The following is a 16,277-nucleotide window of genomic DNA, read 5'->3' on the forward strand; positions in this document are numbered from 1 at the left end:
ATCCATTGACAACACGTCGACTCCGGTATACCACATCGTTCCAGTTCACTCTATTCCTTGCAAGCCTTTCACCACCGTGTATGTCCAGGCTCCGATCGCTCAAAATCCTTTTCACTCCATCTTTCCACCTCCAATTTGGTCTCCCACTTCTCGTTCCCTCTACCTCTGACACACATATCTTTTTTGTCAATCTTTCCTCACTCATTCATTCCATGTTACCAAGCCATTTCAATGCATCCTCTTCTGCTCTCTCATCCACACTCTTTTTATTACCACATATCTCTCTTACCCTTTCATTTCTTACTCGATCAAACCACCTCACACCACATATTGTCCTCAAACATTTCATTTCCAACACATCCACAGTCCTCCGCACAACCCAATTCATAGTCCATGCGTCGCAGACATTGTTGGAACAACTATTCCTTCAAACATATCCAATTTTGCTCTCCGAGATAACGTTCTCGCCTTCCACTAATTCTTCAATGTATCTAGAAACTTCGCCCCTTCCCCCACCCTGTGACACTTCCGCTTCCATGCTTCCATCCGCTGTTAAATCCAATCCCTGATATATAAAACGCTTCACTTCCTCCAGTTTTTTTTTTATTCAAACTTAATTCCCAATCAACTTATCCCTCATCCCTAATGAACCTAATTACCTTGCTCTAATTCACATTTCCTCTCAGCTTTTTTCTTCCACACACTTTACCAAACTCTGTCACCAACTTCTGCTGTTTCTCACCCAAATCAGCCACCAGTGCTGTATCATCAGTGAACAACGATTGACTCACTTTCCAAGCTCTCTCATCCACAACATACTGCATACCTGCCCCTTTCTCAAAAACTCTTGCATTCACCTCTCTAACGACCTCATCCATGAACAAATTAAAGAACCAAGGAGACATCACACTTCCTTACCTTAAACCGACATTCATTGGGAACCAATCACTTTCCTCTCTTCCTAGTCGCACACATGCCTCTCTCTCTCTCTCTCTCTCTCTCTCTCTCTCTCTCTCTCTCTCTCTCTCTCTCTCTCTCTCTCTCTCTCTCTCTCTCTCTCTCTCTCTCTCTCTCTCTCTCTCTCTCTCTCTCTCTCTCGTTTTCTAAATTCGAATATATCCGGTTGCATGGGTTTTTCCTTGTCATTGAAAGTTCGTTATATCTGTCCTGAAAAGATATTCCATCAGTCCCATATGTCAGGCACATAATTATTGCTCAACTGTTCTGAGAGCGTCACTTCTACTGGTAATGGACCATATTTCTGGTAGAAATAAGTCATTATAAAGTTAAATGATAACGTCTAATGTGACAGTTGAGAGTATTTTAACTTGTCATGTCGTCTCTGGTTTTGTCGTGTATTATTCGCTTGTGAGCTTAACTATCGAAATATGAGCGCTTGATGATACTGATAAGACCATCAGAAAATGATAACACCTCCACAGTCTTAAGATTTCTTATCTATCCCTCTCGACGGTGATTGTGTATACAGATGGTGGCTCAGCCGTCACAGCTGCTATTCCTGCTTCTCACTGCATCTCTGGTTACAACACAGTTACCTCGACTTAAAGGCAAGTAAATCCCAAATTTTTCGTGTCTTCCCTCGTCGTAATAATCGTTTCCCTTTTTTCTTTACTCATTGCGTACCATTGTCAGATTATCTATAATCTATACAGCCTTATCTACACCACAACCAAGATGTGTTACCTACAAGTGAAGCATAGTATGGATGGCGATCTTTTTGTCTTTCACAGTTTTGATGTATATGAAGCATATTTAGAGCAGTATTGTCAGAGTCCATTCCCACGTATACATAACTTCGATACAGCATGAGAGATTAAGATAACGCCAAAACAAGGAGATAATGTAGATAAAGATAATAATGAAGCTGAAAGATAGTGACTGTTGAGATGATACTCTTTCAGCAGCTTCACTTTTGCATTTTTTGTGTATGTGATATCTTACGGTAATTCATACGTCATTACTTATGTGTTTCCAGCAAGAGTTATGACGAAATCAGCTGTGGGTGGCGTTGTGGACGCGGTACTGTCGGCAGTGACCAATGATCGCTGTTCTGTTATACTCCTAACAAAGAAACACAGCGCCTTGTCTACCAGAGCCCTCATGGTAGGTGAACAGAGCCTCGTTGTCACATAATTTTACATGCAACATTTTTTTGCGGGATATAATTCATCTCTAATATATATATATATATAGAACATACAAACCTCCAACAACCAGGATCGAACCCGGGACCCCTGTGTAACTGGCGGGAATGCTACCGCTAGGCTACGGGCCTGGCTAATAGGAAATAACTATTCGAATACTATGTACTCGAATATCCTTCGTCTCACGTTGGTGAACAACGGGGTCTACACCAGTCATTTCCCAACAGACGCACATAGCCAGCAGATAGCATTTTACCGAGCCCAACTATACAACGTGGAGGGTTATGAAGACGAACAAAGTGCATAGGAACGCGCACCTTCATAGAACATACAAACCTGCAACAGCCAGGATCGAACCCGGGACCTCTGTGTAACAGGATGGAATGCTACCGCTAAGCTATGGGCCTGGTTAATAGGAAATAACTATTCGAATACTATGTACTCGAATACCCTTCGTCTCACGTTGGCGAGCAACGGGATCTACACCGGTCATTTCCCAATAGGCGCACATAGCCAGCAGATAGCAGTTGACGGAATAATTGGTGCACATGGGGTGTTCAGTGTTGTAAATGCAAATGGTGAAGAGCTTGTAGATGTGTGTGCTGAAAAAAGACTGGTGATTGGGAATACCTAGTTTACAAAGAGAGATATACATAAGTATACGTATGTAAGTAGGAGAGATGGCCAGAGATCGTTATTGGATTACGTGTTAATGGATAGGCGTGTGAAGAGACACTTTTAGAGAGGTACAACTGAAAGGATGTCTGATGGTTATCTTGTGGAGGCGAAGGTGAAGATTTGTAGATGTTTTCATAAAAGAAGAGAGAATGTTGGGGTGAAGAGAGTTGTGAGAATAAGTGAGATTGATAAGGAGACTTGTGCGAGGAAGTAACAGGAGAGACTGAGTGCATAATGGAAAAAGGTGAGAATAAAGGATGTAAGGGGAGTTGGAAAGATTGGGATGAATTTAGGGAAGCAGTGAGGGTTTGTAAAAATGATGCTTGTATGGAAGGTGGGCAGATTAGAAAGGGTATTGAATAGTGAGATGAAGACTAAGATTGTTAGTGAAAGAGAAGAGAGTGTCGTTTGGGCGATTTTTGCAGGGAAATAGTACAAATCACTGGGAGATATATAAAAGACTTAGGCAGGAGGTCAAGAGAAACGTGCAAGATCTGAAAAAGAGGGCATATGAGAGTTGGGGTGAGAGAGTATCATTAAATTTTAGGGAAAATAAAAAGATATTTTGGAAAGAGACAAATAAAGTGCGTGAGAAAAGGGAACAAATAGGAACATCAGTGAGGGGTCTGATGGGGAGGTGATAACAAGTAGTGGTGATGTGAGGAGATGAAGTGAGTATTTTCAAGGTTTGTTGAATGTGTTTGAAGATAGAGTAGCAGATATAGGGTGTTTTCGTCGAGGTAGTGTGCAAAGTGAAAAGGTTAGGGAGAATGATTTGGTAAACAGAGAGCCGGCAAGGCAGCAGATTTCAATGGTATTGCAGTGGAATTTATTAAAAAAGGGGGTGACTGAATTGTTGACACGTTGGTAAGGTTATTTAATGTATCTATAACTCATGGTAAGTTATACATACACCGGCGGAAGTGTTTTATATATCTGGGAGTGGATTTGGCAGCAGGTGGAACCATGGAAAGGGAAGTGAATCATATGGCGGGGGAAGGGGCGAAAGTTCTGGGAGCGTGGAGATATGTGTGGAAACCAAGAATGTTATCTTGGAAAACAAAAATGGGTGTGTTTGAAGGAATATTGGTTCCAGCAATGCTATATGATTGCGAGGCGTGGGCTATAAATAGAGTTGTGCGGAGGAGGATGGCTATGCTGGAAATGAGATGTTTGACGACAATATGTGGTGTGAGGTGGTCTGATCGAATAAGTAATGTAAGGGTAAGAGAGATATGTGGTAAGAAAAAGAGTGTGGTTGAGAGAGCAGAAGAGGGTGTTTTGAATTGGTTTGGTCACATGGAGAGAATGAGTGAGGAAAGATTGGCAAAGATGATATATGTGTCAGAGGTGGAGGGAACGATAGAAGTGGGGCACCAAATTGGAGGTGGAAAAATGGAGTGAAAGAGATTTTGAGTGATCGGGGCCTGAAGAGCAGGAGGGTGAGAGGCGTGCAAGGAATAGAGTGAATTGGATCGATGTGGTATACCGTTGTCGACGTGCTGTCAATGGATTGAACCAGGGCGTATGAAGCGTTTGGGGAAAACCATGGAAATTATTTGGGGGCCTTCTCCGGATCCATAAATCTGCATACAAATCCATCACCACTTCTAAGTATTTCTCACATACATTCTTCAAAGCAAACACCTGATCCACACATCCTTTGCCACTTCTGAAGCCACACTGCTCTTCCCCAATCTGATGCTCTGTACATGCCTTTACCCTCTCAATCAATACCCTCCCATATAATTTCCCAGGAATATTCAACAAACTCATACCTTTATAATTTTGAGCACTTACTTTTATCCCCTTTGCCTTTGTACAATGCCACTATGCAAGCATTCCGCCAATATATATATATATATATATATATATATATATATATATATATATATATATATATATATTTATTTATTTATTTATTTATTCATTTTGCTTTGTCGCTGTCTCCCGCGTTACATGTCCACAACAGCAAACATACATACCTATACATCTCAAAGTATACATATATATACACTATCAGACAAATACATATAACCACACATGTACACAATTCATGCTGTCTCCCTTTATTCATTCCCATCGCCACCTCGTCACACATGAAAGAACAACCCCCTCCCCCCTCATGTGTGCAAGGTAGCGCTAGGAAAAGACAACAAAGTCCACATTCGCTCAAACTCAGTCTCTAACTGTCATGCAATAATGCACAGAAACCACATCTCCCTTTCCACATCCAGGCTCCATAGAACTTTCCATGGTTTACCCCAGACGCTTCACATGCCCTGCCTCCATCCATTGACAGCCCGTCGAACCAGGTATACCACATCGTTTCAATTCACTCTATTCCTTGCACGCCTTTCACCCTCCTGCTCTTCAGGCCCCGATCACTCAAAATCGTTTTCACTCCATTTTTCCACCTCCAATTTGGTCTCCCACTTCTATCGTTCCCTCCACCTCTGACACATATATCATCTTTGTCAATCTTTCCTCACTCATTCTCTCCATGTGACCAAACCAATTCAAAACACCCTCTTCTGCTCTCTCAACCACACTCTTTTTCTTACTACACATCTCTCTTACCCTTTCACTACTTACTGATTCAAACCACCTCACACCATATATTGTCGTCAAACATCTCATTTCCGTCATATCCACCCTCCTCGGCACAACTCTATTTATAGCCCACGCCTCGCAATCATGTAACATTGCTGGAACCACTATTCCTTCAAACATACTCATTTTTGTTTTCCAAGATAACAATCTCAATTTCCACACATTTCTCCACGCTTCCAGAACTTAAATACCTTTCGCCCTCCTGCATATTCAGGCCCCGATCACTCAAAATCTTTTTTCACCCCATCTTTCCACTTTCAATTTGGTCTCCCAATTCTCCTCGTTCCCTCCAACATTGACCCATATATCCTCTTGGTAAATCTTTCCTCACCCACTCTATCCATGTGACCAAACAATTTCAAAACACCCTCTTCTTAGCTCTCAACCACACTCCTTTTATTACCACAAATCTCTTTTACCCAATTATTACTTACTCTATCAAACCATCTCATATCACATATTGTCCTCAAACATCTCATTTCCTGCACATCCACCCTCCTCCGCACATCTCTATCCATAGCTCACGCCTCGCAACCATATAACATTGTCGAACCACTATTCCTTCAAACATACCCATTTTCCTTTCCGAGATAATGTTCTCGATTTCCACACATTCTTCAACGCTCCCAGAATTTTCACCCCCTCCCCCAACCTATAATTCACTTCCGCTTCTATACTTCCACCCGCTACCAAATCCACTCCCACATATCTAACACACTTCACTTCCTCCAGTTTTTCTCCATTCAAACTTACCTCCCAATTCACTTGACCCTCGACCCTACTGTACCTAATAACCTTGCTCTTATTCACATTTACTCTCAGCTTTCTTCTTTCACACACTTTACCAAACTCAGTCACCAACCTTTGCAGTTTCTCAAATAAATCAGCCACCATCGTTGTATCATCAGCGAACAACAACTGACTCACTTTCCTAGCTCTTTCCAAAACTCTTGCATTCACCTCCCTAACAACCCCATCCATAAACAAATTAAACAACCATGGAGACACCACACACACCTGCTGCGAACCTATATTCACTGAGAACCAATCGGTTTCCTCTCTTCCTGCACGTACTCATGCCTTACATCCTCGATAAAAACTTTCCACTGCTTCTAACACCTTGCCTCCCACACCGTATATACTTAATACCTTCCACAGAGCATCTCTATCAACTCTATCATATTCCTTCTCCAGATCTATAAATGCTACATACAAATCCATTTGCTTTTCTAAGTAATTCTCACATACATCCCTCAAAGTAAACACCTGATCCACACATCCTCTACCACTTCTGAAACCACACTGCTCTTCCCCAATCTGATGCTGTGTACATGCCTTCACCCTCTCAATCAATACCCTCCCATATAATTTACCAGGAATACTCAACAAACTTATACCTTTATAATTTGAGCACTCACTTTTATCCCCTTTGCCTTTGTACAATGGCACTATGCAAGCACTCCGCCAATCCTCAGGCACCTCACCATAAGTCATACATACATTACGTAACCTTACCAACCAGTGAACAATACAGTAACCCCTTATTTTAATAAATTCCACTGCAATTCCATGAAAACCCGCTGCCTTGCCGGCATTCATCCTCCGCAAAGCTTGTACTACCTCTTCTCTGTTTACTAAATCACTTTCCCTAACCCTCTCACTTTGACCACCACCCTGACCAAAACTCCCTATATCTGCCACTCTATCATCAAACACATTCAAAAAATCGCTCAAAATACTCACTCCATCTCCCTCTCACATCACCACCACTTGTTATCACCTCCACATTAGCCCCCTTCAGTGATGTTCCCATTTGTTTCCTCGTCTTACGCATCTATTTACCTCCTTCCAAAAAATCTTTTTATTCTCCCTGAAATTTAATGATACTCTCCCACCCCAACTCTCATTTCCCCTCTTTTTCACCTCTTGCACCTTTCTCATGACCTCCTGCCTCTTTCTTTTATACATCTCCCACTCATTTGCATTATTTCCCTGCAAAAATCGTCCAAATTCCTCTCTCTTCTCTTTCACTAATAATCTTACTTCTTCATCCCACCACTCACTACCCTTTCTAATCTGACCACTTCCCACGCTTCTCATGCCACAAGCATCTTTTGCGCAAGCCAACACTGCATCCCTAAATACATCCCATTCCTCCCCCACTCCCCTACCTCCTTTGTTCTCACCTTTTTCCATTCTGTACTCAGTCTCTCCTGGTACTTCCTCACACAAGATTCCTTACCAAGCTCACTTACTCTCACCACTCTTTTCACCCTAACATTTTCTTTCCTTTTCTGAAAACCTCTACAAATCTTCACCTTCGCCTCCACAAGATAATGATCAGACATCCCTCCAGTGTCACCGCTCAGCATGTTAACTTACAAAAGTCTCTCTTTCGCGCGCCTATCAATTAAGACGTAATCCAATAACGCTCTTTGGCCATCTCTCCTACTTACATACGTATACTTATGTATATCTCTCTTTTTAAACCAGGTATTCCCAATCACCAGTCCTTTTTCAGCACATAAATCTACAAGCTCTTCACCATTTCCATGTACAACACTGAATAACCCATATACACCAATTATTCCCTTAACTGCCATATTACTCACTTTTGCATTCAAATCACCCATCACTATAGCCTGGTCTCGTGCATCAAACCTACTAACACACTCATTCAGCTTCTCCCAAGACACTTGCCTCTCATGATCTTTCCTCTCATGCCCATGTGCATATGCACCAATAAACACCAATCTCTCTCCATCAACTTTCAGCTCTACCCATATCAATCTAGAGTTTACTAGCTAACACTCTACCACATACTCCCACCACTCCTGTTTCAGGAGTAGTGCTACCCTTTCCATTTTCTCTTGTCCTCTCACAAACCCCTGACTCTACTCCCAAGACATTCCCAAGCCACTCTTCCCCTTTACCCTTTACATATATATACCCCTTTATATAATATATATATATATATATATATATATATATATATATATATATATATATATATATATATATATATATATATATATATTTCCCACGTATTCCCTGCGTGTCGGAGAAGACGACTAAAAGGGAAGGGAGCGGGGGGCTGGAAATCCTCCCCGCACATTTTTTTTTTTTCTTAATTATCCAAAAGAAGAAACAGAGAAGGGGGTCAGGTGTGGATATTCCCTCAAAGGCCCAGTCCTCTGTTCTTAACGCTCCCTCGCTTATGTGGGAAATGGCGAATGGTATGAAACAAATAAGATATTTATTTATATTTTATTTTATTTATTTCGCTTTGTCGCTGTCTCCCGCGTTAGCGAGTTAGCGCAAGGAAACAGACGAAAGAAATGGCCCAAACCACCCACATACACATGTATATACATACACGTCAACACACGCATATATACATACCTATACATCTCAATGTACACATATATATACACACACAGACATATACATATATACACATGTACATAATTCATATTGTCTGCCTTTATTCATTCCCATCGCCACCCCGCCACACATGGAATAACAACCACCTCACCCCTCATGTGTGCTGGGTAGCGCTAGGAAAAAACAACAAAGGCCACATTCGTTCACACTCAGCCTCTAGCTGTCATGTAAAAATGCACCGAAACCACAGCTCCCTCTCCACATCCACGCCCCACACAACTTTCCATGGTTTATCCCAGACACTTCACATGCCCTGGTTCAATCCATTGACAGCACGTCGATCCCGATACACCACATCCTTCCAATTCACTCTATTACTTGCACGCCTTTCACCCTCCTGCATGTTCAGGCCCCGATCACTCAAAATCTTTTTCACTTCATCTTTCCACCTAAAATTTGGTCTCCCACTTCTCCTCGTTCCCTCCACCCCTGACACATATATCCTCTTGGTCAATCTTACCTCACTCATTCTCTCCATGTGACCAAACCATTTCAAAACACCTTCTTCTGCTCTCTCAACCATACTCTTTTTATTTCCACACATCTCTCTCACCCTTACATTACTTACTCGATCAAACCACCTCACACCACATATTGTCATCAAACATATCATTTTCAGCACATCCACCCGCCTGCGTACAACTATATCCACAGCCCACGCCTCGCAACCATACAACATTGTTGGAACCACTATTCCTTCAAATATATCCATTTTTGCTTTCCGAGATAATGTTCTCGACTTCCAAACATTCTTCAAGGCTCCCAGAAATTTCGCCCCCTCCCCCCCCAATGATTCACTTCCGCTTCCATGGTTCCATCCGCTGCCAGATCCACTCCCAGATATCTAAAACAATTTACTTCCTCCAGTTTCTCTCCATTCAAACTTATCTCCCAATTGACTTGACCCTCAACCCTACTGTACCTAATAACCTTGCTCTTGTTTACGTTTACTCTTAACTTTCTTCTTTCACACACTTTACCAAACTCAGTCACCAGCTTCTGCAGCTTCTCACATGAATCAGCCACCAGCGCTGTATCATCAGCGAACAACAACTGACTCACTTCCCAAGCTCTCTCATCCACAACAGACTGCGTGCTTGCCCCTCTTTCCAAAACTCTTCCATTTACCTCCCTAACAACCCCGTCCATAAACAAATAAAACAACCATGGACACATCACACACCCCTGCCGCAAACCTACATTCACTGAGAACCAATCACTTTCTTCTCTTCCTACACGTACACATGCCTTACATCCTCGATAAAAACTTTTCACTGCTTCTAACAACCTGACTTCCACACCATATATTCTTAGTATCTTCAACAGAGCATCTCTATCACCTCTATCATATGCCTTCTCCAGATCCATAAATGGTACATACATATCCATTTGCTTTTCTAAGTATTTCTCACATACATTCTTCAAAGCAAACACCTCATCCACACATCCTCTACCACTTCTGAAACCACAGTGCTCTTCCCCAATCTGATGCTCTATACATGCCTTCACCCTCTTAATCAATACCCTCCCATATAATTCATCAGGAATACTCAACAAACTTATACCTCTGTAATTTGAACACTCACTCTTATTCCCTTTGCCTTTGAACAATGGCACTATGCACGCATTCCGCCAATCCTCAGGAACCTCACCATGAATCAGCCTTGAAGAATGTGTGGAAGTCGAGAACATTATCTCGGAAAGCAAAAATGGGTATGTTTGAAGGAATAGTGGTTCCAACAATGTTGTATGGTTGCGAGACGTGGGCTATGGATAGAGTTGTGCGCAGGATGATGGATGTGCTGGAAATGAGATGTTTGAGGACAATATGTGGTGTAAGGTGGTTTGATCGAGTAAGTTATGTAAGGGTAAGAGAGATGTGTGTAAATAAAAGAGCGTGGTTGAGAGAGCAGAAGAGGGTGTTTTGAAATGGTTTGGTCACATGGAGAGAATGAGTGAGGAAAGATTGACCAAGAGGATATATGTGTCGGAGGTGGAGGGAACGAGGAGAAGAGGGAGACCAAATTGGAGGTGGAAAGATGGAGTGAAAAAGATTTTGAGTGATTGGGGCCTGAACATGCAGGAGGGTGAAAGGCGGGCAAGGAATAGAGTGAATTGGATCGATGTGGTATACCGGGGTCGACGTCCTGTCAATAGATTCAATCACGGCATGTGAAGCGTCTGGGATTATCCATGGAAAGTTCTTTGGAGCCTGGATGTGGAAAGGGAGCTATGATTTCGGCATTATTGCATGACAGCTAGATAATTAGTATGAACAAATGGGGCCTTTGTTGTCTTTTCCTACCGCTACCTCGCACACATGAGGGGGAGAGGGAGGTCATTCCATGTGTGGCGAGGTCGCGATGGGAATGAATAAAGGCAGACAGTGTGAATTGTGTGCATGTCTATATATGTATGTGTCTGTGTGTGTATATATATGTGTACATTGAGATATATGGGTATGTATATTTGCGTGTGTGGACGTGTATGTATATACATGTGTATGGGGGTGGGTTGGGCCATTATACATATACATATGTATATATATATATATATATATATATATATATATATATATATATATATATATATATATATATATATATATATATATATATATATATATATATATTATCCCTGGGGATAGGGGAGAAAGAATACTTCCCACGCATTCCTCACGTGTCGTAGAAGGCGACTAAAGGGAACGGGAGCGGGGGGCCAGAAACCCTCCCCTCCTTGTATTTTAACTTTCTAAAAGGGGAAACAGAAAAAGGACTCATGTGGTGAGTGCTCATCCTCCTCGAAGGCTCAGATTGGGGCGTCTAAATGTGGGTGGATGTAACCTACATGAGAAAAAGAAGAGATAGGTAGTATGTTTGAGGAAAGGAACCTGGATGTTTTGGCTCAGTGAAACGAAGCTCAAGGGCAAAGGGGAAGAGTGGTTTGGATAAGTCTTGGGAGTAAAGTCAGGGGTTAGTGAGGGGACAAGAGCAAGGGAAGGAGTAGCACTACTCATGAAACAGGAGCTGTGGGAGTATGTGATAGAGAGTAAGAAAGTCAATTCTAGATTGATATGGGTAAAACTGAAAGTTGATGGAGAGAGATATGCATATGCTTATGCTCCCTTTCCACATCCAGGCACCACTGAACTTGCCATGGTTTGCCCCAGACGCTTCACATGCCCTGGTTCAATCCATTGACAGCACGTCGACCCCGGTATAACATATCATTCCAATTCACTCTGTTCCTTGCACGCCTTTCACCCTCCTGCATGATCAGGCCCCGATCACTCAAAATCTTTTTCATTCCATCTTTCCAACTCCAATTTGGTCTCCCACTTCTCCTCGTTCCCTCTACCTCTGACACATATATTCTCTTGGTCAATCTTTCCTCACTCATTCTCTCCATGTGACCAAACTATTTCAAAACGCCCTCTTCTGCTCTCCTAACCACACTCATTTTATTACCACATATCTCTCTTACCCTATTATTACTTAATCGATTAAGCCATCTCACACCACATATTGTCCTCGAACATCTCTTTCCCAGCACATCCACCCTCCTCCGCACATCTCTATCCATAACCCACGCCTCGCAACCATATTACATTGTTGGAACCACTATTCTTTCAAACATACCCATTTTTTCCTTTTCAAGATGATATTCTCGACTTCCACACATTCTTCGACGCTTCCAGAATTTTCACCACCTCCCCCACCCTTTGATTCACTTCCGCTTCCATGGTTCCATCCGCTGACAAATCCACTCCCAGATATCTAAAACACTTCACTTCCTTCAGTTTTTCTCCATTCAAACTTACCTCACAATTGACTTGACCCTCAACCCTACTGTACCTAATAACCTTGCTCTTATTCACATTTACTCTTAACTTTCTTCTTTCACACACTTTACCAAACTCAGTCACCAGCTTCTGCAGTTTCTCACATGAATCAGCCACCAGCGCTGTATCATCAGCGAATAACAACTGACTCACTTCCCAAGCTCTCTCATATACACAACAGACTTCATACTTGCCCCTCTTTCCAAAACTCTTGCATTCACCTCCCTAACAACCGCATCCATAAACAAATTAAACAACCATGGAGACATCACACACCCCAGCCGCAAACCTACATTCACTGAGAACCAATCACTTTCCTCTCTTCCTACACGTGCACATGCCTCACATCCTCGATAAAAACTTTTCACTGCTTCTAACAACTTGCCTCCCACACCATATATTCTTAATACCTTCCACAGAGCATCTCTATCAACTCTATCATATGCCTTCTCCAGATCCATAAATGCTACATACAAATCCATTTTCTTTTCTAATTATTTCTCACATACATTCTTCAAAGCAAACACCTGATCCATACATCCTCTACCACTTCTAAAACCACAGTGCTCTTCCCCAATCTGATGCTCTGTACATGCCTTCACCCTCTCAATCAATACCCTCCCATATATTTCCCAGGAATACTCAACAAACTTATACATCTGAAATTTGAGCACTCACTCTTATCCCCTTTGCCTTTGTACAATGGCACTACGCACGCATTCCGCCAATCCTCAGGCACCTCACCATGAGTCATACATACATTAAATAACCTTACCAACCAGTCAATAATACAGTCAGCCCCTTTTTTAATAGATTCCACTGCAATACCATCCAAACTTGCTGCCTTGCCGGCTTTCATCTTCCGCAAAGCTTTTACTACCTCTTATCTGTTTATCAAATCATTTTCCCTAACCCTCTTACTTTGCACACCACCTCGACAAAAACACCCTATATATGCCACTCTATCATCAAACACATTCAACAAACCTTCAAAATACTTGGGAAGGAGACTTGTGTGAGGAAGTACCAGGAGAGACTGAGTACAGAATGGAAAAAGGTGAGAACAATGGAAGTAAGGGGAGTGGGGGAGGAATGGGATGTATTTAGGGAATCAGTGATGGATTGCGCAAAAGATGCTTGTGGCATGAGAAGCGTGGGAGGTGGGTTGCTTAGAAAGGGTAGTGAGTGGTGGGATGAAGAAGTAAGATTATTAGTGAAAGAGAAGAGAGAGGCATTTGGACTATTTTTGCAGGGAAAAAATGCAATTGAGTGGGAGATTTATAAAAGAAAGAGACAGGAGGTCAAGATAAAGGTGCAAGAGGTGAAAAAGAGGGCAAATGAGAGTTGGGTGAGAGAGTATCATTAAATTTTAGGGAGAATAAAAAGATGTTCTGGAAGGAGGTAAATAAAGTCCGTAAGACAATAGAGCAAGTGGGATCTTCAGTGAAGGGCGCAAATGGGGAGGTGATAACAAGGAGTGATGATGTGAGGAGATATATATATATATATATATATATATATATATATATATATATATATATATATATATATATATATATATATATATGTGAATAAGAGCAAGGTTATTAGGTACAGTAGGGTTGAGGGTCAAGTCAATTGGGAGGTGAGTTTGAATGGAGAAAAACTGGAGGAAGTGAAGTGTTTTAGATATCTGGGAGTGGATCTGGCAGCGGATGGAACCATGGAAGCGGAAGTGGATCATTGGGTGGGGGAGGGGGCGAGAATTCTGGGAGCCTTGAAGAATGTGTGGAAGTCGAGAACATTATCTCGGAAAGCAAAAATGGGTATGTTTGAAGGAATAGTGGTTCCAACAATCTTTTATGGTTGCGAGGCGTGGGCTATAGATAGAGTTGTGCGCAGGAGGATGGATGTGCTGGAAATGAGATGTTTGAGGACAATGTGTGGTGGGAGGTGGTTTGATCGAGTAAGTAACGTAAGGGTAAGAGATATGTGTGGAAATAAAAAGAGCGTGGTTGAGAGAGCAGAAGAGGGTGTTTTGAAATGGTTTGGGCACATGGAGAGAATGAGTGAGGAAAGATTGACCAAGAGCATATATGTGTCGGAGGTGGAGGGAACGAGGAGAAGAGGGAGACCAAATTGGAGGTGGAAAGATGGAGTGAAAAAGATTTTGTGTGATCGGGGCCTGAACATGCAGGAGGGTGAAAGGAGGGCAAGGAATAGAGTGAATTGGAGCGATGTGGTATACCGGGGTTGACGTGCTGCCGGTGGGTTGGATCGGGGCGTGTGAGGCGTCTGGGGTAAACCATGGAAAGCTGTGTAGGTATGTATATTTGCGTGTGTTGACGTATGTATATACATGTGTATGGGGGTGGTTTGGGCCATTCCTTTCGTCTGTTTCCTTGCACTACCTCGCAAACGCGGGAGACAGCGACAAAGCAAAAAAAAAAAAAAAAAATATATATATATATATATATATATATATATATATATATATATATATATATATATATATATATATATATATATATGTATAAATGGTCATCGAGTTTAGTTAACATATGAATGACAGCAAAGGTCCAACAGAGAACAACCCAGATATGTGCGCTCAATGTTACATGTTACTGTGACGTGGAATGTTTAATGAAAATTCTTTATGACTATTCAGCCTCAGATAATGGAAAATATTATGAAAACAACATTTTAGGAGTAGATTGACAACTGTTGAAACATACATGTGAAGTGATAGATTGTGAAGGAATTCTGTCGTGAACTTGTAAGACTGTCGTATAGCAGTGAAGAGGCGTAAAGAGAAACGTACTTAAGAATCAGTTATTTGAAGTAGAAAGAACAGTGAGTACATACATAGTGAGGTTAACTTTCTATTCGATTATATTGGTGGGTAAGAGGATGTGGGATAAGTGTTGGTGATGTCTGTGGCAGGTGAAGGCTTTGTGTGGGATGAGACATTGAACTACCAGGAAAGAAATATTCATAACAACTGAGTAACCTTGAAAAAGAAGAAAAAGAAATAGGTACATGAAAGAGAAAACGAAACCCTACCCATGGTTGATTCAGCATGTGGGAGGTAGTGAGATGATGAGGACACAACAGAGAACGAGGGAAGAAAGAGAGAGAGAGAAAAAAAAGAAGAAATATCCCTCGAACAGCGAAGGCCTGTGCTCTCAGTGAACACATACCTAACCGACCGAGGCTCCTACGGCTGTTCCTGTGAGCTGACACGCAGCGAACATCGGCCACTTAAGACAGGAGAAACCGCTGAATACACACTGCCTCAATACTGATATAAGGTTTAGTGACCAGAACATATCGGCACGCTGCAAGTGAGGAGCCAGGCCATTGTAAAGGGTTGCACGGACTGTGATCCTCGCTGTGGTTACAAGAATGTTCATCCGCCCACCAGTGATGCTACTACTTTTGTGAATCAAGAACCATTGCAATACAAACCTCGCCAGATGGTAGAGTTTCCCGCAGTGTATCGAGACAGAATTCCCCAGAACTTTTTAAAGGGGAAGTAAATGTTTATAGTTGTGTTA

General features: G+C 42.0%; 1 protein-coding gene across 1 annotated transcript in view; it reads left to right on the top strand.

The window, feature by feature from the left end:
• The first annotated feature begins 1,489 nt into the window (after positions 1–1,489).
• The window catches only part of LOC139763322 (uncharacterized), a 191,952-nt gene continuing 177,164 nt past the window's right edge, over positions 1,490–16,277 (top strand). The window contains exons 1-2 of the mRNA XM_071689343.1: positions 1,490–1,568; positions 1,997–2,124. Coding sequence (XP_071545444.1) covers positions 1,490–1,568; positions 1,997–2,124 — 207 coding nt within the window. The remainder of the gene's footprint in view (positions 1,569–1,996; positions 2,125–16,277) is intronic.

Source organism: Panulirus ornatus, chromosome 46 (genome assembly GCF_036320965.1).
Source record: "Panulirus ornatus isolate Po-2019 chromosome 46, ASM3632096v1, whole genome shotgun sequence".
Classification (NCBI taxonomy): Eukaryota; Metazoa; Arthropoda; class Malacostraca; order Decapoda; family Palinuridae; genus Panulirus; species Panulirus ornatus.